Raw genomic sequence first — 22716 nt, forward strand, 5'->3', positions numbered from 1 at the left:
TGTGTTCCAGCCCTTTTTCCCTGCCCTTTTAGGTTAGTTAGCTCTTAGAGTGTGTGGCGTGTGTGTGTGTGTGGGGGGGGTCCATCCCTGTCTCTGAGACTGATAAAAAGCAGAGAAGGGCAACAGATGATATCAGACAAGAAAAGCAGTACTGGGGCTTGAGTCCTAAGTGCCCTGTCAATATTCCAAGATGGTATTTTGAGTAACTAAAGAACATGCAGTCTCCGATAAGGAGGGAAGACTAGAGTGATCCCTATAGAGAAATATTGGCTGTGAAATTTAAGGGGTGAAAGTGTGCACCTAGGTGAGCGATGAAGCAAGAGGCTGGAGGCCAGTGATACTTTTGCTTGGGAAATGGAGTAAAGTCTCTGGCATAGGCTGTCAATTAGACAGTTTATGAGAGCTTGGTTCTAGGATGTAGGCCACATGTGACATGAGGAAGGCAGCAGGGTGAAGGGAAAAGCAGTGAAAAAGTGTGACCCTCTTCATGAAAAGAAAAAATAGGACATCACCCAACTACCATCCCACAAGCCCCTCCATTCAACCAGTAGATATTCTTTCCATGGTATGAATAATAGGTGTCGTCTTGCTAGGTATCCAAGACATTTGTTATTTGTGCTGAGCCTGGAGTAATTGGCTATAAATGCCAATCTTTCAGAGTAACCCCAAAATTATGATTTCTCCACAGTACTGTAGGTATTTGTGGGCCCCACCAGGGAGTGTAAGAAAAACAGCTGGCTTAGCAAACCCTTCTCAATAGCCTTACAGACATAACCCAGAGATCAGAATGAGATCAGAAAACCAGTCCTCTCATTTGGAACCTGGATCACTTGAATATGGATACCTTGATGTTTACCTTATCAGAATCATCAATAGCAGATTAGCTGTTAGGCTGAGCCATATGAACTGATATGTGATCATTTTTAGACTCAAAAATGGCAATTTCATGTGGCCAAATATATTGGACTTCTAAGATTAATGAGCTATGCCAGGAATGTTTAACTTGTTGATTGGCAAGACAGAACTAGCAACTTAGTTCTCTAGCACTGAGCAATCCAAATGGAAGTAATCCATTAAAAAGGCTCACTGAATCTCCTGTTAAAAAAAACCCTAACATTTACTCATTCATTGTAACAGCAACAAAAGTCATTGAATATCTCCTACATATCAGTAACTGTGCTAGCAACCGAATGAAGCAGCGGTCCCTGCCTGAAGGAGCAACACAGAACAGGAGTAAAGGAGTGAGATGGTGCAGTGGGGAGAGACTCAAGGGGAACATAAGAGAAGGGGGGAGAAGGTGCCATGAGAGTAGGACTGTAGGGAAGAAAGAAGAGAGAGAAGGGAAGGAAGGATGTGGCTTTACTTAAAGAAAGTTTTGATGTAGGACACATAAGCAATAATGAACCAAATGGTCAGGCATGACGTTTCAGACAGAACCAGGCAGAGATGACCACATGATTGAAAGAAACAGATTATATTAAGTGTGAATATAGGTTTATTAAATCTGCAGGAAGACATTTTTCAAAGGGCTGTGTTTCAAAGTCAGAGACTGTATCATACACATGTTCATCGAGCCAGTGTTGGGACAGTCCCTGGCACATAGCAGGTGCTCAGTAGGTCGAATTAAATTGACCTGTGAAGGAAAAGCCTGAAATTGAAATACACCACAAACTTAAAAGAATTACTTTCAAGGCAGACATAGTAATCCATGCCTGTAATTCCAGCTACCTGGGAGGTTGGGACAGGAGGATGGTAAGTTCCAGCCAGACTGAGCAACTTAGTGAGACCCTATCCCAAAAACAAAGACAAAAGCCTGTTCTCCCCTACATCCATTAGTTTGAATTGATGTGGTTTCAGCCTATCTCCGGAAGGATGTAGTCATGCACTCTTTTAATGTGTGTGTAAGTAGATGTCAAAAGTACGTTTTGCCTTGAGGAAATATTTTGAATATTTATAATATATTTCCTATAAGCCTGGTGATATAGCAGGCATATAACACAGGGATGAATGAGACAAATATAGCCCCTGACTTCATCTAGTAAGTAAAGCAGTTATTATTTGTTAATTTGTTATATGTAACATATAAATAGAAAAATATAATGGGGATAAATAAGATGAAAAACCCAATGCAGGTGCCATGCAAATAGGTACAGGGGCCCTCCCCTCCTGACAGGAATTGGAAGGGTGCTTGATCCAAGCTTCTCTGGGGGATACTTTTGTCAACTGGAATTATATGAACAGGACCAAAAGGTGTTCTAAGAGGAGGAAACAGCACACATGAGGATATTGAGAAAGGACAGCTGGGCTCCTAACAGTGTAACTGTTAGCTGTGGAACTGTGACTGTAAGTTGATATCCATGAGGATCCTCAGAAAATGTAATCGACTTATCTCTCATTTTTATCCAGAATATCCTACCAAATGAGGAAAAAAACCACTTCCTGCATTTTTTCCAACCTAATATTAAATATTTATTTATTTAATAAATGCTATATACCTGACACTGGGCCAGGAAATTGAAGAGAGCCTCATGAGCCCCTAGCATTCACAGTCCTCTGAGGAAGCAGGCAAGGCAATGATACATCTTCCTAGTGTGGGGGCTCTGTGCAGAGCTGAGCATGCAGTGCGGGCAGTGACGTAGTCACGCTGGCTGGTGAGTCTGTGAGACCCCAGATGAGGCTATCCGCGGGAGGAAGAGCACAGTTGGCAAAGGCATGGAGGCCTGAGAAGCACCACGCACTTAGAAAGTACAAATAGTGACATCCACAGAGATACTGGGGACAGAAAATAACTTTGGAAGGAGATGGAATCATAAAGTGGGCAAGGGCCAGACACAAAGCAGTGTGCAGAGAAGTGTATATTATTCCATAGTCACTGAGGACCATTGGAGAAAGCTGAGTGAGGAACTGACACGACTGAGGGACTGGCATAGTCTGAAACTAGAAGTGTGGAGACCAATCAAGTAGCAGTCACCAATTAGCCATTCAGAGAAGAGATATGATACATATGCAGAGCTGTGATCAGGACCAGAGAGAAAGCAACACAAGAAAGATGCTCAGAGGGTCCACTGGAGGGCTTTGAGAGTGACCAGAATGGACCGAGACAATAAGTGAAAGGGAGAGAGCTCCACTGGCCCCAAGGCCTACAACTCAGGGAAATGGGCAGCAAGTGGTTCTCAGGGAGAGCAAGGGCACTTCTTGTTTCTACTGTAGCACATAGTCACCAACAAAGCTGACTTATGAGTAAGACCCTGGGCTTCTTGAATCACCAAATTACTGGTACTCTTAGTATTTCACATTCCAATAGCCCAAGAGGTCCTTTTGTGAGGAAAAAAACTCAAGAAAAATAAAAGGGGGGTCACAGACTCTCCCAAATACCTACTCCCAACTACATAATAGAAGCAATAATAGCCACAGTGTATTAAATCATTACCATCTATAGCCAAGAAACTACATAACCACAAGAGGGCAATGAAAATGGTTGTAAAGGCACGGGGTAGTAATTATTTTCCCATTAGCACCAGCTACACTAACGCCGACATAGAACAATTAACATTCCTAAACTCATGGCTAGGCTATAACCTCCGTGGTCTTGTAGGACTAGGTGAATGCGTGGCATGGGAGAAATGAGCAACAATAAAGCAGTGCTAATGAGCCTGCTGCATTCTAACCATAACTGCGGGGCATCAGCCATGATATTGAGTGGGATGATTGTGGGAGAACATGGTTTTGATTGCCACTGAGCTAGCCAGTCCCCAGCCAAATACTGCCTAATTCAGCTGTTCTTTCTTTGGGCCCCAGGAAGTGAGTTTGAGTGGGAGGAAAGCTGCAGCAGTAATAACACAGCAGGCACAGTCCTTTGCTTTTATATCTTTTTATTCTGCCTATTACTAGGCAACCATTCTTTGTGCTCAAACCTACACAGCTTGCACACGGTAACACCTCATCCTTTGAAAGAAAAGCTCTGGTTTGCAATGTACTAGAGGATGTCCATTCTGTTTAGATCAACCACAATCAAGCAAAAGTAGTTTTTACCTTCACCTTCATTTAGAGACCTTTCCTCTCCGTTCTCATAGCATGATATATGGCATGGATCACAAACTTCACTGCAATTGCAAACAATTCCCATTTCCCTCTCTGGACAGTGAGTTCTTGGAGGGCAGGTACTGTGTCTTGTCTGTTTGCAGCCATGTCCCAAGCACCTAGTGCAGTACCTATGACAAGGACTGCACTCAGTAACTGTTGGATGAATGAATAGATGAGCCAATGTTTTCCCTGAAATTCAAGCATTGGTGGTAAAAGTATAATTATTTGGTTTATTGAATAGACTTGGCCAGTCAGAGTTAGGAGGCATGTAAGATAAAAACTCCACACACCAGCCTCTCTGATGGAAGAAGTCTGTTGTGTATGAGTAGGTACCTGGTACCAGCTGTGAATCGAGGTAATTTTCTTCTGCTAGTTAGGAAAGTCACATTTTAGAAACTAATTTAGTGGTCTGAACATCCGAATCCTACTGAGCAAAATGACTCATTATTGTACAGGCAGAGAAAAGGAGCTCTCTGGAACTCTGTCTAAAGTACATTCCCTGGAAGCAGAGCCTGCGACAAGGACTCCTGTTCAAGGGATTTACTGTGTGCACCTATGACATATCACCTTAGGTGTATGGTGTATGTTAGTGAAGCACCACTCTTGGACTGCTTGAACCCTGCCCTCAAAGAATGTGACTGTAAGCTTCAGACTCAGATCTAATTATCCAGTGTGGCCCGATCAAAAATATTGTTTGGATACCTTCTGTGTACATTCTGATCCAGCAGATGCTTGATCAGGAAAAGTGCCCAGACTTCGTAGCTCTGCAAGACTCCTCTTGAATTTGTCACATAAAATCATCACTGGCCTAGGAAAATCTATTCCAGATATCTTGTACAAACCACCTGCAGGCCCTTTCCCCTTGCATGGAGGGGATTGAATTTGATGATCTTTAATTTCTCCCCCTGGGGTCACATCCTAGGCTTGCTGCTCCCGACCATCTGTCCAACACTGCTCATGGCTGTACCTATTTGGAGACTGGTGGCCCATTTTGTGTCTCACTTCGGCTCATCAATAGCCAGTTACTCAATCAAATGCTAAAGTAGGTGTTGTGAGATATGTGTATTTTGTATATTATTGACTTCGTGTTATTATCCTCAATAATTTGAATGTGACTCATTCAATTAGTGAAAAGCCTTAGAAGCAAAACTGAGGTTTCTCTGAGGAAGAAAAAATCCCACCCCTGGCTTTCGGCTTCAGCTCCAGCATGAGCGCTTTCAGGCTGCTTGCCCGCTCTCTCCATCTCAGACTTGCCAGCCACCCCTGCAAGTACTTATGCCAGTTTCCTGAACTAAATCTCCCAAAAACCTTTTTCTCTATAGATCTATATATTTGTAAGGATAGATGTAGATATTTCTTTCTGGTTCTGTCTCTTCAGGGAACCTCAAGTGACGCAGGGACTTACCATGTGGCTTTTGTCTTATATCTTCTGATGTGTTTAGTTATATCTTCTCTTGATTGCTAGTAGGCAGACAAAGCCTTGCCTAAGGCATCAGTAAAGCAAGGCACAAAAATGTGAGATAAGTTCATCTTAAATTCAATGAACTTATCTAGACTTTTGCAACCAGAAAAACTGTGATTTTTTACCTACAGATGAGATCTGTGTTTTTTATTTTTATCTGGGCATGGGTGGGAAAGACTATAATCTCAGGTAGTGCTTCTTAAATTCCTAATCTAGCTCTGCAGATCCCAGTAGAATGTAAGCTCCATGAGGGAAGAGGAAGTCTTGCTTTGTTTGCAACTCTTTAGCACTCAGTATGACGTTCAACGGAGAAGCACATTTATAAGATGTGATGAATCAATCTATTATTTTCCTTTATTCCTTCTCCATAGTGTTACTACTGAAAACTGGGAAACTGGCTCAGAGCAATGTATGTTTGTGTGTTTTTAAGCAAATGGATTTACCATCTCCAAGGAAAAGTCTGCTTCCTTAGGATGGCTGAAGATTTATTATCTGGAAAGCATTGTAGAAACTAGCCTTTCTATTGTTTGTATTCTTTGGTAGGTTGCTGGGAGTCCAGATGACTGATGTGCATCAGGCTTTGCAAGCATTTTAAAAGAGATTCATTTTCACAACTGCACGTAGGCAGCCTGTCCCAGCAGCAAGCATTGTTGGCAGCTGGGGGGACTAAAAAAGACTTTTGCTGAGACTCACAGTTCAGACTCTTGAACACAACCTGACGTGGTGATTTGATGTGATATGTAAACAGCAAGTGTCCAAAAAAATCTGAGTTCATAGGCGAGCTAACTCTGGGCCCCTGAATTTTTAACACTCTTGATGGAGAAAGTGGGATGAGGTCAAGGTCCACAAGCAAGTCAAGATCCTTAAACTTTGGGTCAGAGTCTGCCAGCTTGCCAAGGGAAAACATAAGTAGCTTGTTTAGGTCACAAAGGAGAAGATTCAAGTTGAGTCCAGCTTGTGATGGAAAACTTCCACTAAACTTACTTAACATGGCTTCCCTCATCTTCAGCCAAGGACAGAAGAAGCTATGCAGCCTGACATCTCAGAAGTGCAAAATAGAGTGCAGCCTGAGGGACATGCGTGGGTTAGAGTAAGAAGATTAAGAAAATCAAATTAAATATCAACTGTGTGTAGTATAACCTAAAAAGTACTGAAGAGAGAAAAAGGGAAACATAAGGATGGAGATGACTCCATCACATGCATTTCATGGAAATTTCTCTTCCAGCCCCATTAATACTGCCCCTCACCTTCCCTTAATCCCTCCTCTCCACATGGCCTCCTCTCCACATCCCTCCTCTCCACATCCCTCCTCTCCGTGAGCCTAGGAACAATTATATTCTCATTACTTGTGTAGTGCATTCAGACTTTAATTCTCATCAAACTGTGAGCTTCTCAAAACAGCATGCAATGGTTTTTTCTTTTTTAAAAACCTCAGGTATCTGTTTGGGTATTGTTATTTAGTAGGTGCTCAATAAATGGAGTTGGATGAATGAATCAACCAATCAGCTAGACTTGCATCTCCAAGCCTGACCTCCAGTTCCCACTCAGGTATTGCTCTTATGTGTTCTCCATTTGATGCCATCTGAAAATCATGCACATTAGTATGCCCAACACCATTGCCTCAGAGTTCCATGGGTGTCATGAGACTTGCAACAGCCTCAACCCTCGTGTTGAAGGGATAACCTCCTCAAATTGTATAGCACCTAGAGCCAAGCAATGAATATAAAGTATCTACTAGGTATTGTTTCATTTAGTTGATAACTTACGATAAATTTCTGCACTTCAATTCTCTGTTTTTAAAAAAGAGATTATGGTCCACAAGGTCAAAGGCTGGCCTGAATTCCCAGGAAATCCACTTGTTAGAGTGGCAGGGCCATGAATCTGTTCACTCCTTCCTGTAGTCATTGTCCACCCCCATTAGTGGTGGGTGGCCCTCAGACGCACAAGCACTCCACTGCAGGGCCCTGTTTGGGAAGGGCCTGATTAGTGACCACCCTGAAGTCAGGTGCAGCTCCCAGGCCAAGAGGAAAGCAAGAAACATGCTGTGATACCCCTGCCAGGCCTCCAAAGACCTCCTTGGGGATATCACATGGGGAAGGGCCCTGCTCTTCAGAATAGAATCATTCGTGCAATTGAAGCATAATTCAGCTCAAATCAGCATTCAGAACAAACAGTAATAGACTACAGCTTTGCATTGCTGCTGTAGCTCCATGAGCAAGATCGTCTATGCAATTAGAGGATAATTATGTCTACATCAGGGGGAGAAATGTCAGAACGAGGCCAGCAGAAGCGGTGACCTGGTGGATAATTTATTAAATGTTGAGTGGCTGTTTTTCTCCCTGTAGGCCTTTGTGAGAGAAACATGCAAGTGCCACAAGTGTATCCTCAGGGAGCCACAGGGTGGCAGAAGCCAGGATTCGGGAACATAATTGCCTTTTATTTCCTCTGATTCAGGCTTTATCAAATCTTTTGGCTCCCGAGGCATCCTGTAGCAGGAGTGTGCACAGAGCCCTGCACTGCAGTGCGTTTCTGCCTTCACTGCAGGGTGGAGTGGTGGTGGGAGGGGATGCAGGCCTCCCACCCTGCCCCCTCAGGACCGCAAAGCCTGCAATAGCAACTTTTTGGATACAGTCCTGCCTGACATTCTCGCTAAGTTCTTGGGTGCACCAGCCCTGTCTCCTACATTCCAGGCTGATTTTCTTCTGGGCTCTGCCCCTGTGGGAGACTTGCAAGGTGAAATAAACAAAGAGTATTCAAGAAAAAAATCAATTTTTCCCTCTTAGGAGAGAACAGTGAGGCTTTGGGGTTTTTGTAAGACTCCTGAACACCCATCCATCCATTCACACAGTAAAGTCCTCTTGTGCTCACTCTGCTCAGGGATTTTGCCCTGAAATGGCTCACAGGAAAGAGAAGAAATACAGACTAGAAACAAGGTGAGGTGCCTAGAAGGTAAAGGATTACTCCTCTCCGCTATCAATCAGGAGCCCTAAGGAGACATGGAGATACACACTTCCCAGGGACAAAGCAACAGCTGTATATGTGGTGCAGCTTTCCAGGAAGATCAATTAAATGAAATCTTCTGCTGCCCGTGTTTGGTCTCAGAGAAGGGATTCCCAAACCTATAGGGACCAGCAAAAGCTAGTGGTTAGCAAGGCCCCTGCCTTCTCCCAAGCTCCACACCCCCGGTCCTTTCATGTGTCACAATCATACCCAACATTGCAGCTCTTTAACACACCAAGTTATTTCTACTTATGTTGTTGTGGTGCTGTGTCTACCAGGGCCTGGTCTACCTGAGGATACCTCCTCAACAGCTTCAGAACTCACTTCTCTAGAGACCTCTGGGCAGACTGGGCCTCTTCCCTCACTGTTTCCTACACTCATCTTCCTTGCCCTTACATCTTGGAGCATGCGTGTGATCACAGGACAAACAGTGAGATCTCCCTGGAGAGTTCACTCATCCTTGCATCTCCAGTGTCTAGAACAGAAACAATGAAATGTTCTGAAAGCAATCTGTGTTGGATGCTCTAGTACCTTCCTGTCAAAATATTTTTTCTTATATCTCTCATTTTGATTCATTCACTAATTGTATCTCAGATATTTATTGAACACCAATTATGTGTCAAGAATTATGATCTGTCACCTGCCATAGTTTCTTCTCTTAACCATCTAAACTAGTGTCTTAACATTGCCTTTGTGGGAAATATCGAGACTGTGCTTTCAAATTGTGGGGTAAATTGGAGAAAAACACAAGTAGTTTTTAAGAAAAGAAAACTGTTTGGTCAAGCATTCTCATGGCTGAGTAAGGAGAGCCACACCGATTTCTATCTAGGGAACTGGGAAGAGACATAATTCTAAAATCCAAGCTCTGTGTCTCCTTGGGAGCCAGAACAACATTCGCCAGCTCCTGACTCCACTTTGAAACAGGAATGGGTGACAAATGGCAGCAGTGCCGCTCAAAAAGTTGTAAGTGGCAGTCAGCCACTCCTCGGCGTAACTACTCCTCTGTGTGTGCATTTCTCTTTCTCCTCTCTCCCTTGTTTTTTCACCATTCCCGTCCCCTCTTTCTGTTGACTTTACCCCTTCCTACAAGCATAGCTTTTGCCATTGCTTAGCATCTGCCACTAGGCTCCAGAAAGCTTTGTTCCCCTTTTGTTCCCTGGCTGGATTAAAGCCAGATTCCAGAGTGTAGCGTGGAGAAGAGGCAGGAAGGACAGCTTCTGTGTTCCTCTGCTACTTATTGCCCCGTTCCACACCATTTGAACTGAACCAGTAACTCAGGTGTAGGACACAAACAAGGAAGGACCCAGAAAAGGGACATCATTGCTTTTTCTGGTTTAAGCAGAAAAACTAACCCCATGCTCAGCTTTGTGCAGGTTCCATAAGAGGCCTGGGAACAGAGGCTGGGCTCCAGCTCTAGTTTCCTTCACACTGCTACAAAGCCAAGGAGCAGTAACAGAAGGGTGGTGCTTGCTTTTCACCCAATGCATACAGGAAAAGTTTCCCAGCCTAGCACCAGCTTCTCCAACTCTGCTCAGGAAGCAGTGAATCTTGACTGATGCTGATTTATTAGAACAGAGGAGAAAAAGAAATGGCAGCACTAAAGGTCAAGGCAGGAGGAGAGTAGCCTGCTTGGAAGAGAGCCCAGATATTCTCTGGGTAGAACACACAACTGGGCTTCTCAGGCCTGGAGGGATCAGGAGCCAATTCAAGTGGGAGGTGTCGGAAATGCAAAGTCGGCTGTATACTCACCACGTTAAAAATGTCAAAAACAAGGCAGGGAAGAATGTGAGGGGAAGGGAGCCTTCTGTTTTGTGGGAGGCAGGTTATGAAATGTTAGAAGCACACATTGGCTCTCATGTGTCTGCTTGTTGCAATTCCAATCTGCAGCCTGCTGGAACCCAGGAGAACTGATAAGAACACAACATCCAGGAGTCTGATTCCACTCCACGGAATTCTCCCACCACCCTCCCATGTTTTAGCAGGCTCTCCTGCAGCTTCAGCAAGAGCTGCTTGGAGAACAAGTCAGTCCAGACTGCCCAATGCAAGTGATCCCAGAGTGAACCCAAGGACAGGGTTTGACTGGCTGAGAGGTGATGAGGAGTCAGGCCCGCACTTGCTCAGAAGTCTCTGTAGTGCACAGGAAAACTCCGAGCTTCTTCAACTTGGCATTGTTTTTAAAGACACTGAGTCCTGTTCTCTATTCTTTACCTATGCTGTCCTGCTGCAGGGCCTTCCTGGGATTACAGGAGGCTAGATGCTTCCAATCTGAAGAACACTCTCATGACTGCTGCCAGATTCAGTCTCCTGGGCCAATGGTCCAAAGGGGCAAAGCCCAGCCTACAAAATCACAGCTGCTGGTCTTAGTAGGGACCTGGCTGTACTGAATCCACTATGTAAGAGGTACTCTGTGGAGGTGGGAACTGGACCATGGTCTTAATTTTGATTCCTGAAGAGGGAATCAGAATGCACATGTTTCTTGAGGATATGATCATAGGGAACAAAGTGTAGACTGAAGAAGCAAGACAGAGAGGGAAAGCCAATAAAAGGTATGTTAATGGGCAGGATATGGCTGAGAGCATGGAGACTAAAGATACTGTCAAACATGCTGCAGTTGTCCTACAAGTGGGCCAAAAACTCTGAGACATTTTTTTCACCAACCCCATTCCTCACTGGTTAAGAGTTGCTCCAAGCATCTTTAACTTTGAATCTCCTCTGGGCTGCCCCCTATAGAGCCTCAACAAATTTCTTGTGGCCAGAGAGAACCCCCAGGCTGAGATGTTAAAGCTGGATGACGTGTCCATGAAGCTGCAGATGCTCTCCAAGAAAATCTGCACCACTCACCCATTCGCTTGTCCACCCAGCCACCTGTCATCCACCTATCCTTGGTGGTAAGAACAACTCCTCCTGCCCCGTGCCTAGGCATGTGTGTGCACAAGTGCACCTACACATGCTCACATACTGCCCCACCTCCCTCATTTGCGCTGCCCTCTCACAGCCTCATAAGCAGTAAGCTCCTAGAGAGCCTCATCCCTGCTGAGCCAGGCAGCCTTGCCTTGCCATCCAAGCAGCTGGAAGCAGCACCTGCAGCCTCCCAGTGCCTGGCTACTCATTGTAAATCCAGGCCAGCTCTTGACTTCTGCCCTGCTGAAAGGGCTGAGACTTGCTTTGGCTGTTTTATTTAAGCCTTGCTGAAAAGCAACATGGAATAATTGAAAAAACTGGAGCAGACATAAGGAATTTGAGGTTTCGTATCTCAAGCTTACCCATAATTTATTTAGTTGCCTCTAAAGAAGTTAGCTAAACTTTCTGGAACTTAATTTTGCTGTTGGTGAAATTAGAATAACAACACCTGCCCTACATACTTTGAGTTGAACAGACATTCAGAGGAACTAATTCATGTCCCTAGAAGCAACTTCACAAGTAAAAGATACACTGCGGAGCCTGACCAGGATCAGCCTGAGCCTACTTACATTGTATTTAGGGAAGTAGGTGTCTTGCTGCTTGCCTCTAAAAGTCTTCCTTCCCTCCACTCCAAGCTAGGGCCATCACTGATCCCTGCTAATATATGGGAGTTATGTTGCTTCATCCACCATTCTGTCCTAGGAGCACAGGATGTCCTCTGATCTAAGTTTTTCTTAGCAATAGGTCCAGGCAGACCAGGCTGGGACCAGGCCACCTGGAGCCACACAGGAAGTCCTCTTGGGATGGCACACCCATCAGGATTTCTTGCTGCCTAGGATAGGCCAGAACCCCTACTCTCTTACGTTGCTTAAACAGCAAATTTCTGAATCACTATACAAAATATTGGATGGAGCAATACTACTTCCTTAAAATATTAATAGGGGGAGTGAGGGCACCAGCAACCGTGCTTAGTATGTGTCATTAAACTCTGTGATGTCAACAGAGAAGCAAGTGTTGGCTAGGTCTGACCCCTCTAGCTAAATCCAGGTGTACTTGTCAGTAATATGGGAAATGATAAAGGCTGAACATGAAGCCCAAGGGTTTAAAAAGAAAACTACTTGTTCTGAAAATGGACTACAGATTTATCACATAATCAGATACTAGGAATAATATTCAAGTCCCTCTAAAGTCCATAAATATGGTAACAATGGCCATTGTAATATTCTCTGTGGGCCCAGCCTATACATCCTGAGGGAGAAATGCTGGAAGAGGGATGTTGAGCTCTTCTGCAGAGGCTCAAAAAGAAAAGCTCTTATCATCCTCCAGTTGTACACAGTGAACACAGAGTGACTCTCTGGGACAGACAGTAGGTGGGGGAGAGGCTTGGGGAAGTGCTGCACAGTTCCCAAAATAGATTCCCACATAAACCCAAAGAATACTAATGGAGAGAAGCTACCGCTTGTCCTCTCTTTAAAGCTAAATACTATCCTGCCGGAACAGAGTCGTTCTTGGCATTTGGAAGTCAATGTGAGGAGGGAATCTAAACATGATGCCTGAGAAAGAAATTCATAAGAAATCTGAAGGCAGGGACATGGTGAGAAATAACAAAGAAAAATGGATAGGCGGTAAGAACAAAGATGAACTGTGCCAGAGGAGGTGGTGCTTTGGTTCTTAAAACAGGAGTGGGTGGAAGTCGGAAGTGTGGCTGGAGCTGCTGAGTAGCAGGCACGTGTGTCCTTCATCTTCACTCTGAGGACTCCAGGAAAGGAATTTGCTGAGCTGCAAGGTGGATTCAGCATGAGGGCTGGAAGTGGAGGCCCTGGTTCTGCTCCCTCCTTGCACATATCGTCCTAGGATACTCTATCCAAAGCAGCGGGGGCTTATCTTGTGATGCAAAAACTCTCCCTGTGAGAACAACCGGTATGGTTTGTGTCTAGATATCCTCCCTAAGCCTCATACCCTGATAATATAGGTAAGGCTTGGGGAGGTGGTTGGATCATGGGTGTGTGATAACTAGATTGGTTTAGCATAGTTCTGTGTGTGGATAATGGAAGCCCCACCCTGAGTGTGGCTGGCACTACCCAAAAGGCTTGTAGTCTGAATGGGATAAAAGGAAAAGGAGGATGACTGCTGCTGCTTTGCCATGAACTGTTTCCCCTTTGCCATGCCCCCTGCCTTGAAGCCAGCCAACTATGGGCTGAAACCGCTACAAACTGTGAAGCAAAGTAAACCTTTGCTCCCTTAACTTGTAGGGAGCAAATGAGAAAAGTAACAAAGACAGCAGCCAACACAGAAAGTACTGGAATCTGGTATGGCATTCTTCTCTCAACCTTTAACGCTGAAACTCCAGAGGACTTTGGCAAGTTTGACAAATGGGAAAACAATTCAGAAGTTTCTCTGTAGGCTGATGACTGGGCACAAATATGCTGCTGCATGTGGTTGTAGAATGAAACTAGATTACAGGCTGAAATGTTGGGTTCTTTCCAACTCTTTTCAAATGTAATCCCCTTGCCCAAGATCCTCAATATACTGCATTTGCTTAAGAACTCAGTTCTCCTCAGAGGCAGGAACAAAGTCATCACATGGCATCCTTTCCAGCCAAAGGCACCACGACACGTGAATCACCAAGTAGGGACACCCACACTTGCCAAACTCTGAAATCCTTGACTCACAGAGGACTCATCTATACCAACACTTACCATTTACACAGCACCTTCTCAGGTGGCCCAGAATAGTTTTACGAGCTGCTTGCTCACCCCTCATCTTGCTGCTGGAGGTAGAGGAAAAGGCGAGGAAAGGAGCAGGGGAGTAATCCTTTGCATTTTATATGGGCAACTGAGGCTCAGATGGCTCCTAATATGAAATGTGTAGACATTTATGTATCAGACACTGTCCGTAGAAGAGCCAAGATAAATGAGCTCTTCTGGACCCTATGGGACTATTCGTGTAAAAACAGTTTCATGCAGCTGTTCTGACACAACTGTTTTGACACAGTACCCTGTAAACAGGGTGAGCCAAAGTGTATACCCACTGTGCTTTATGTACCCACTTTCTGCCTGTCTTGCCATCTGTGACTCTTATCCTGCCTATATATTTGATTAACCTTGTTTTTACTTTAGAGGCCTCCTAATCCTCCTGTACTCCTGACTGCTCCTAATTCTGATGGTCACCTTATTCCTGACACTGCATTCCTGAGCATTACCGGTTCCTGATATTTCTCCCATTTTCTACCAACCCTTTATTTCACCAGCCCCCATCTATATGTCCTTCATGCCCCATGTGGGACTGACAATGGTGTGAGATCAGAGTTTGGTGTTACTTATGGATGGAGTATGAAACATCCACTTTATTTATCACTTTTTTGAAAAGCTGATCATTTCTCAGCTAAATTTTGGGGCCAAACAAAAATATCTCCCTGTCAAAATAGCTGCAGTAAAGTGGAGCTATTAAAATAGCTGTTTCCAAAGAATGGAGAGTCCAGATGTCACCTGCTTCTGCTCCTGACTTGGGTCCTCTTTTCTGTGGCCTTGCCTTCTGTTCTGCTGTACTTCAGTGTGGGCTCGTCAGCACAGGAGCAAGCACCAGGGCTGCTTTCTGTCCTGCTGTTCCAAGCAAGGACGATGTAGGTGTCACAGATGAATCTCATGCCGAAGCCAAACAGGACGCTAATGGCATGGCCTCATGTTCCACCTCCTCTTGAGGCAGCCTGGCTGGCATCAATCCTCTCTCAAACCTTCTTCCTCCCCTCCCCTCTCCCATAAGCTCTTGTTGGGTCAGAAATCTTTGATGGTGCCAGACACCCAGATGATGCTGGAAAGAAGAAAGAAAAAGCAAAAGCAGAATTCTAAATTAAGCACAAGGCTTGTTTATAAAAATAAACAGCACCGCCTAGCAACAAGCTCACAGCTCAGCTTTCCTTTGGTGATGAAACCTCTGTGGCTGGAGTGCAGGGTGACACAGCCTTCAGAGTGCTCCACGCCCAAGCTCCTCCCATGTGTAATACTTAGCCAGGGAGCATGAACAGTGGTTCTGGGAGGGTCTTGCTCTTCACTCAAGGCCACCCAGGTCCAGGCTCCAAAGAGAAGAGGGGACAGGGCCAGAGCTTCCTAAATTTAGTGAGGACCCTTGAACAGCAACAGGCTGTTGGCAGTCACTAACCCACTGAAGATGAAATAGATGAAGTTCCTTGAGCTGTTCCACAGAACCAGAAGCTCTCCTCTGAACTATTATCTTCTATGCTGACCACTGGATGCCTAGTATGGGCACTCAGTTTCTATGTCAGAGAAGACTGGAGAGAGATGTAAACGAATGAATGAATACTGCAGTCTCATCCACCATCAGTGCTACCCAAACATTCCACCCTAAATGCAGTGAGCTCCAAATCCAAAGAGAGGCATCCTTTTCCTAACCACAGCATACACCAAAGAGGTAAGGTCTTCTGGTGGCATGATTAAGTCCGAGCCCACAGTTGGGCGAGTACCCACAGGTGAGCAGAGGGCATGGGCTCTGCCTGCTCAGGTGCAGCTGGTAAGGGAGTCACAGTGAGGCAAACAGAGGGCACAGATATGCTATTGTTTGTGTTCCTGAAACTTCTCTTGTACTTTAGGCAGCAGCATTACGATGATGAGGTGTTGCTAAACAGAAACACTGCAGGACAGAATGGCATATGAGCTGTTGTTCTAAGTCCTGCTGAGACACAAAATACAGAGCCCACAATGTCCTTGGAAGCTGAACCGGTCAAATAAGACAGGAGCAGGCCACAGTATGGATGGTTTACTCCTGCCACAACCTCCAAGTTATGAAATGATTATGTAGGGTTCTGGGTGATCCTAAGACAGCCCTAGAATTCTAAACATGTGACCTTTCCGAATCCTGCTGGGATGCTAGTGAGATTGGAGGAGGCAGTGTGGCTCCACCTGGATTCCTCAGAACAGTTACTTCTGTGAGGTTCCACATGTTTCCTTGTGCCCAGAGAATGCCAGGGAAAGTATGTCAAAGTCATAAATCACCATCCTAGAGAAGAGCTCCTTGGTTATAAATATTAAAAAGATCAAAGAAATTGGCTTAGACATCACTCAAAAATCTATCTTTAGGGATTCTCATCTGGCCTGGCCAGAAATAAAAAAACCACATCCATTTCAGTGAAAATGGTCATAATTAAATTCAAGCATGCAAGAATATATTACAGGTCTATTTTTGAAATAATAATGCATAGGGTACAAAAATCTCTGAACAGCAACAAAAAATGGTACAGTAACACCCAGCTGCACATAACAGCATACAGCAAGAAAGCACAAGTCCTCATAGACTCCCCTATTATTTGTACCCCACAGCCTCCCAGGCCAAAACCTGGCATTGGAACATTTAGAAAGAGACTAGATTAGGACACAGTCCTAGCAGAGTCAGCACACAGACAGCAGGCTACCTGCAAATCTACTGTGCCATCTCTTTGGTGATGCCAAGGGATGCCCTTTCCCAAGCAGGCCAACCACAACCACAGGCCTCTACTCCAGCCTGTGGGGCACAGTGTGTTCCATGGGTCCCACCACCTTCCACCCAGGGCTCCTACTTCTGACATGGATGCTCAGCAGTAAAACTCCACTGACCCCACTGTCTCTAGAAATTGTAGAGATTTAGGAAAAAAGAGTCCATGACCTTAATTACTTGGAAACTCAGTTTTCTCAGCCATAAAATAGGGACAGTAGAACCAATGCTTTCTGCCACTCAAGATTGTGTCAGGATCAAATGGGACATTATTATGTTCAAGTGCTTCTCAGTCTGAAAGCTATTGTTCTAGGTGACAATGTTTTATAAGTTATAAAAACATCCAATGAGAGGTTTGCTTCTTATCTGAGCTGTGAAATTTCCTGTGTTGCATAATTTTGAGGTGTTGCCTGGTCTTCAGTGCTGTGGGGTTTGTTCCATCCTATTTATAATCCGAATTTTTTGTTACCCCTGGCCATTTCCTTGATATCACATACCAAAGACTTCTGACATTTACTGATAGTCTTCCTGTAACTGTTCTCTTCTCACATGGTTCCTCAGAAAGGGCTGGAGCTCTAGAACGCATGAGGAATCTTTCAGTTCCCATAGATCTCCCTTTAGCTTTGCATATGGAAGCACCGAGGAAGAAAGGTTGGGCATTTGTCAAAGGTCATCTATCGAGTGTCACTCATCTTGTCCTTGGTTCTTCTCCTAGCCTGGTGGCATTTGTTCTCCAGTGAGCTTTCTAAGGCCACAGCTCAAATTCAGTCTGCTTGAGACATCCATTTTCTCCTGGACACCAGAGCTCCAGGCTCTCAGACCTTGGACTCCAGGGACACATCCATAGCTCCCCAGCTTCTCAGCCTTTGGCCTTAGACTGATGTCCTCTGCCACTCTCCTGCTCCTCCAGCTTGCAGGTGACACACTGTGGGGCTTCTCAGCCGGCATAATTGTATGAACCAATTCCCATAAAGATCTCTTTGTAGATCTATAGATCTATATATCAATGATTGATCAATCAATTGCTAGGAAGATGCATAGGTAGATAGGCGAAGAGAGGACTTTGTCTGGAAACCTTGGATGGTGCAGATTTGAAGTACTTTTTTCCCCTGCCTAACAGGCACATTTCCCTCCTTTTGAGTGACTGTTAGGCTCAGTGTGTTGTTGAGAATATGGATGGGAGATCAGGAGGATGGCTGAGGCAGGGGTTATAAAAGGGCAGTTACGGAGATAGGCACTTCGATGGTCATGGTGCCTCATCTTCACAGACTACAACGTCAGACTGTGCCTTTTAGTTCTGAAAATTAAATACATAATTACTTAAATTTTGTAGTTATCTTTTTTGTTAATTTCCATTTTCCCAGAAAGGACAGATTACATTTAGGCAAAGCACAGATGCACCTAAAATAAGTTGTTGTCAAATTATGATAGAACAAAGAGGGAACTAGGATTCTTTGAGTGATAATTCTTCCACCACCACTCACCTTCCTTTCAGCAGATGACCTTATACTTACCTAGTAGAAATGCTGAGGTAACTTTATAAGAAATCCTCCCTTTTCCCACCCTTACACCTACCTACCCATATGAAACCAAGCACCATCTCTGACCTTCCTGTCCATCATACTTACCCGTGTGAAGAAGAGTCTTCATTCTGCCTGTGACAGACAACTGTACTTGTGCTGGGTCTAAGGTGATCAACCATTCTGTTTTTCTCAGGTCTGCGGGGATTCCTGGGACACAAGACTTCTGATGCTAAAATTGGGAATGTTCCAGGCAGAATAGGACAAGTGGGTCACTCCAGTAGTCCCTATGCCCTCTTCCCAGGAAGCTTTCCAAACAAATAACAAATCATGATTGAATGAATTGAAATCAAAATTTAACTAAACTGCTATGAGAGATTGGAGGTCAAAAAGAGAACTGGAATGGATAAGGTACTAATTTGTCATTAATGAAAAGATCCATGAATAATCTGATGAAGGGAAGAGCAGAAAACTTAAAAGATTAGTGTAAGGGTGTATATCCCATTCATCAAAAAGAGGAAGGCTTGATACTAGGTCAGAGAAATTCATGTAATATAAGAAACAGAGCATAACGATGCTTCCTGATTGTTTAAACTTTACGACATATAGTAAGCCACACACACACACACACACACACACACACTGTCTGTGACACAAGATTAAACTGAAGAGAGAAGCTTCTTATGGCCAGAAAATGCCTCAGTCTGAGGATTAAGCAGGCAATACGTCATTTCACGTTGAACTACACAACACTACACCACTTGAGAGTATTTTTTCTGTATTACTACAGTACAAGTCTAGGCTCCTTAATAAATCTAGTCTTAATCTACATTATCCAGAGGTTTCTGATAAAACTTGCAAACCCTATGAATGACACAATAAAACAAAGCTTCTTCTGAAGGCATTTCCCAAAATAGAATTGGTATGGGTTCCTGTTGCCATTTGCAATTCCTTGGCCTAGATTTGCCCCCAACTCACACAGAATTGCAGGTTGAATAATAACTGAATGGCCTTGGTTGAAAAGGAAATAATCCCTGACCACATTCAGCCCACATGCAATTGACCTATAGTGTTCCGGTTCTTTCAAAAAAATTTTAAACAAATATCACCAACAGTGTAAAAATTCATAATTTTCTCAAAAAATACAGTTTAACTGACTCTTCAGAAAAAGAGGGGGAGAAAACACAGCGTTTGGGACTGTAAGTCCCCCAAGTTCACAGTCACATGAGACTGATCCAGAACAGTACAGTTGATGGGTTTGTTGACAGATAGGGTTCAAATCCCATCTTTACTCCTTACAGATAATGGTGGTCATGAATTTAACTCAGTTTTTGTTCCATGTTTAAAGACAGCATGAGATAAACTTATACTGTTTATTTTAGTGTAATTTTATATTTTTTGAAACAGTGACTAACACATAATCATTTAATAAATATATTGATGGCTGTCACCAACCCCCAACCACATAGGTGGCTTTGCTATACTTTTTACCTTCCTGGTTCCATAAGCATAACTGCTAATCTAGATAGTTCAAATAAATGCTTTTGGTAATTGTGATAGGTTAAGTCAGTAGGTGATAGCTCAAGTCCACATTGTTTCCTGAGCTGACTTGGCCCCACCACCAGCATGACATGAACTTCTTCCTTGTCCTGCCAGACCTCATCATGAAACTCAACAGCAGACCAAAGGACACACAGCCAAACAAGTGTCAGATTTCCTAATTAGAGGTTTCTGGATGGTAGAAACTTGGTCCCCTGGTTGCTTAAGTGTGTCTCATCTGCTTTCTAACATCAAATCTTTTGCATCACTTATCTCTCCCAGTCTTCACCCAGGTGCAAGAAGAAAATCTTTAGTATAATACAGTTAGAAAGTCAACCAAAAGACATGAATTCTTAGGAGAATAAGGGATGCCTTCTTCACAGAAAATTGTTTCTAATAAATCATTCTGCTGCTAAGTCACCCTGATGATGCTTCTTCCACAATTGCAGCCAAATAAAACCCTTGATTATTGAGAGAGGAGTAAATGCGTGTTCTTGTGAGTCAGAAGAAGACATCAGAGAAAGTTTTAGTCAAGGTTTGTATGAGCGTAAAATATTGCATAAGGAGCAAAAAAGGAGTGGCGTGCCCAGCTTGATTGTATGATGAGCGTTTTACTCATGCTTTGGGGTTTGGTGCTTGTTTGGTGAGTTAACCTTAAAGAGCTTGATTGTTCATTCATTGCTGAATGGATGGAACCATAGTGAGTGGAATATCATCTTCCTGGTTCTCTTGAGAAGACTAGTAATTAAAGTTGTGGTTGGAGGACAGTGGAACTTTGTGGAAGCAAGAAAGAGCTTTTCAGGCAGATTAGATGTTGCAACTGTCAAATCCCACAGCACAGTCATTATGCTAAGGAGATGAGGTAAACTGTGAGCCAGCCAATAGGAACAGCTGAAGAGTGGGACCATTTCTCCTTGCCCTTGTCTCCTGACTTGCTCAGCCCCACAATTCCTTTCACCAAATTTAACACACTGGGCTATACTTCTCATTGCTGAAAGTATGGAAAATCCTTTGTGTAATTTCCTAGACCTCTAAATACGTATTTCCCCTAACAAGTAAATGTGACTATTTCAACAAAGCAAATCAACTAACTCAACAGACAATATTTAGAGGGGAAAGAGAGGGCTTCCCAGAATATTCAGTGTCTTCTTTTAACTTTTTCACCACTATGCTCTTAATGCTGAGTTTAGCTGAAAGCATCAATCTGTATTTGTATTAAACTACTAATTTACTGAAGTTTGAACTGTACTTCAAAACGTAAGAAGCATGAAGATAAAACTGTAAAAATTATGAAGAAGTGCTATTTGGACTAGTTTTTGTCACTTTTGGCTATCTGTTCTCTCTTCCTTGTTCCTAATTTCCAAAAACATCACCAAGACCTAAGGCTTTGCATACCAAATCTACTAGTGTCTCTTCCTGGGGCATTTTGCTCTCAGCTTTCACTTCCTCATATCTGGACTCCTGAGTAGACCCTCAAATAGGAAAGGAAGAATTGTGAGGTTTAAAAACATAACTCCTTCCTCAACTCCACCATATTTTACCTCCTGGTGGAGGGGAAAAACATACTCAAAACCATAGTATGAACTGAGTCAAAATAATTCTGTGTTGGTATCAGATTCATTGGCCAGGAAGCCATTGAACTACACTTTGCTTCAAGATTTCCATCTATAAAAGCAAAGCTTATGCCTTGCTTTTTGTTATGACTCAGGAAGGTGTTGGGGAGACTTATGAACAAAGTTTTCTGAAGTGGTTCTGATGGGAGTGGAAGAGGATTCTGTGTGTTCATTGTGTGTGTTCATTATGAGGAAGGATCATTTGAAGCCAACAGCCACCCCCTGGAAGAAAAAGATGGAAATATCCCCTTTCTGGAACACTGAAAAATTCACCTTGTATCTACCCCAAATTGTACGGGGTGGGATCAGCGAAGAAAGGAGCCATGCTTGGCAATGAAGGCTGCTAGAAGTTATGGCAATGAGAAGAGGGTGAAGCCACCCCAGGATCCAGCACCCACGATCCCTGTCAGGAAGTTGAACACACTTTCTGGGAAAGCCCAAACTACAAAAAACCTTTCCCAGGTGTACTAGTTATCTTTCCTATTGCTGAGACACACACCCAGCACGTGTAACTTAAAGGAGGGAAGGCTTAATTCAGCTCATGCTTTCAAGAGAGTCAGTCCATGGTCAGCAAGCTCCAAGCCACAAACATCATGGCAAAAGGACATGGCAGAGCAAAGTGGCTTAGTTTATGGTAGCTGAGAAACAGAGCAAAGGAATCGTGCTGTGAGGGACCATTCACAGTACCCAAGCCACACCCCCATCCAGACATGCCCAGAAGGGTGCTCTGTTAATCTGCTAAGTGTTTCTTCCATCCATGGAGTTGTCATATTAGGATTAATGGTCACACCAGATAACCCTTGCTTTGAAAATGTTCTGTCTTGGAACAATATGTCAGTTGCATGGATATATATACAGATTTCAACATCCATCAGATTATATACCTAATGTAGTATATTTTATTTTTACTTAAATGTCAATCTTTCTACCCATCCAATCTTATTTTAATCAATGAACTCCTTCCTGCACTCCAGCTGCCAATTTTTACAACAGCTCTCATATTTACATTCAATAGAGTTAATGTATGCAGATATGGGTGACTGTGTACATCATAATCATAGATAGATCCAGACTAAAACTGGCTTTATCTGTCATTCTCTAGTAACTGTTATCT

At 43.7% G+C, this 22716-nt stretch overlaps 1 protein-coding gene and 1 long non-coding RNA gene across 6 annotated transcripts in view; both read right to left on the bottom strand.

The window, feature by feature from the left end:
* Positions 1 to 14772: 14772 nt before the first annotated feature.
* On the bottom strand, positions 14773 to 15170 carry Smim2 (small integral membrane protein 2; the record flags this gene model as incomplete). Its single annotated transcript, XM_013506951.1, is given in 2 exon segments — positions 14773 to 15002; positions 15005 to 15170. Coding segments are annotated over 2 exon segments (276 nt in total), but the record flags the coding sequence as incomplete, so codon positions are not given.
* A 98-nt stretch (positions 15171 to 15268) lies between these two features.
* The window catches only part of LOC102010513, a 75891-nt gene continuing 68443 nt past the window's right edge, over positions 15269 to 22716 (bottom strand). For 3 of the 5 annotated variants that reach the window (XR_001231848.1, XR_001231845.1, XR_001231842.1), the window contains 2 exons: positions 18559 to 18682; positions 15269 to 18227 (listed from right to left, as the gene is read on the bottom strand). This is a non-coding gene — a long non-coding RNA (uncharacterized LOC102010513). The remainder of the gene's footprint in view (positions 18228 to 18558; positions 18683 to 22716) is intronic. The other 2 variants (XR_001231843.1, XR_264567.2) reach the window with 1 other exon arrangement.

Source organism: Chinchilla lanigera, unplaced genomic scaffold, assembly GCF_000276665.1.
Source record: "Chinchilla lanigera isolate Chin_1 unplaced genomic scaffold, ChiLan1.0 scaffold00117, whole genome shotgun sequence".
Lineage (NCBI taxonomy): Eukaryota > Metazoa > Chordata > Mammalia > Rodentia > Chinchillidae > Chinchilla > Chinchilla lanigera.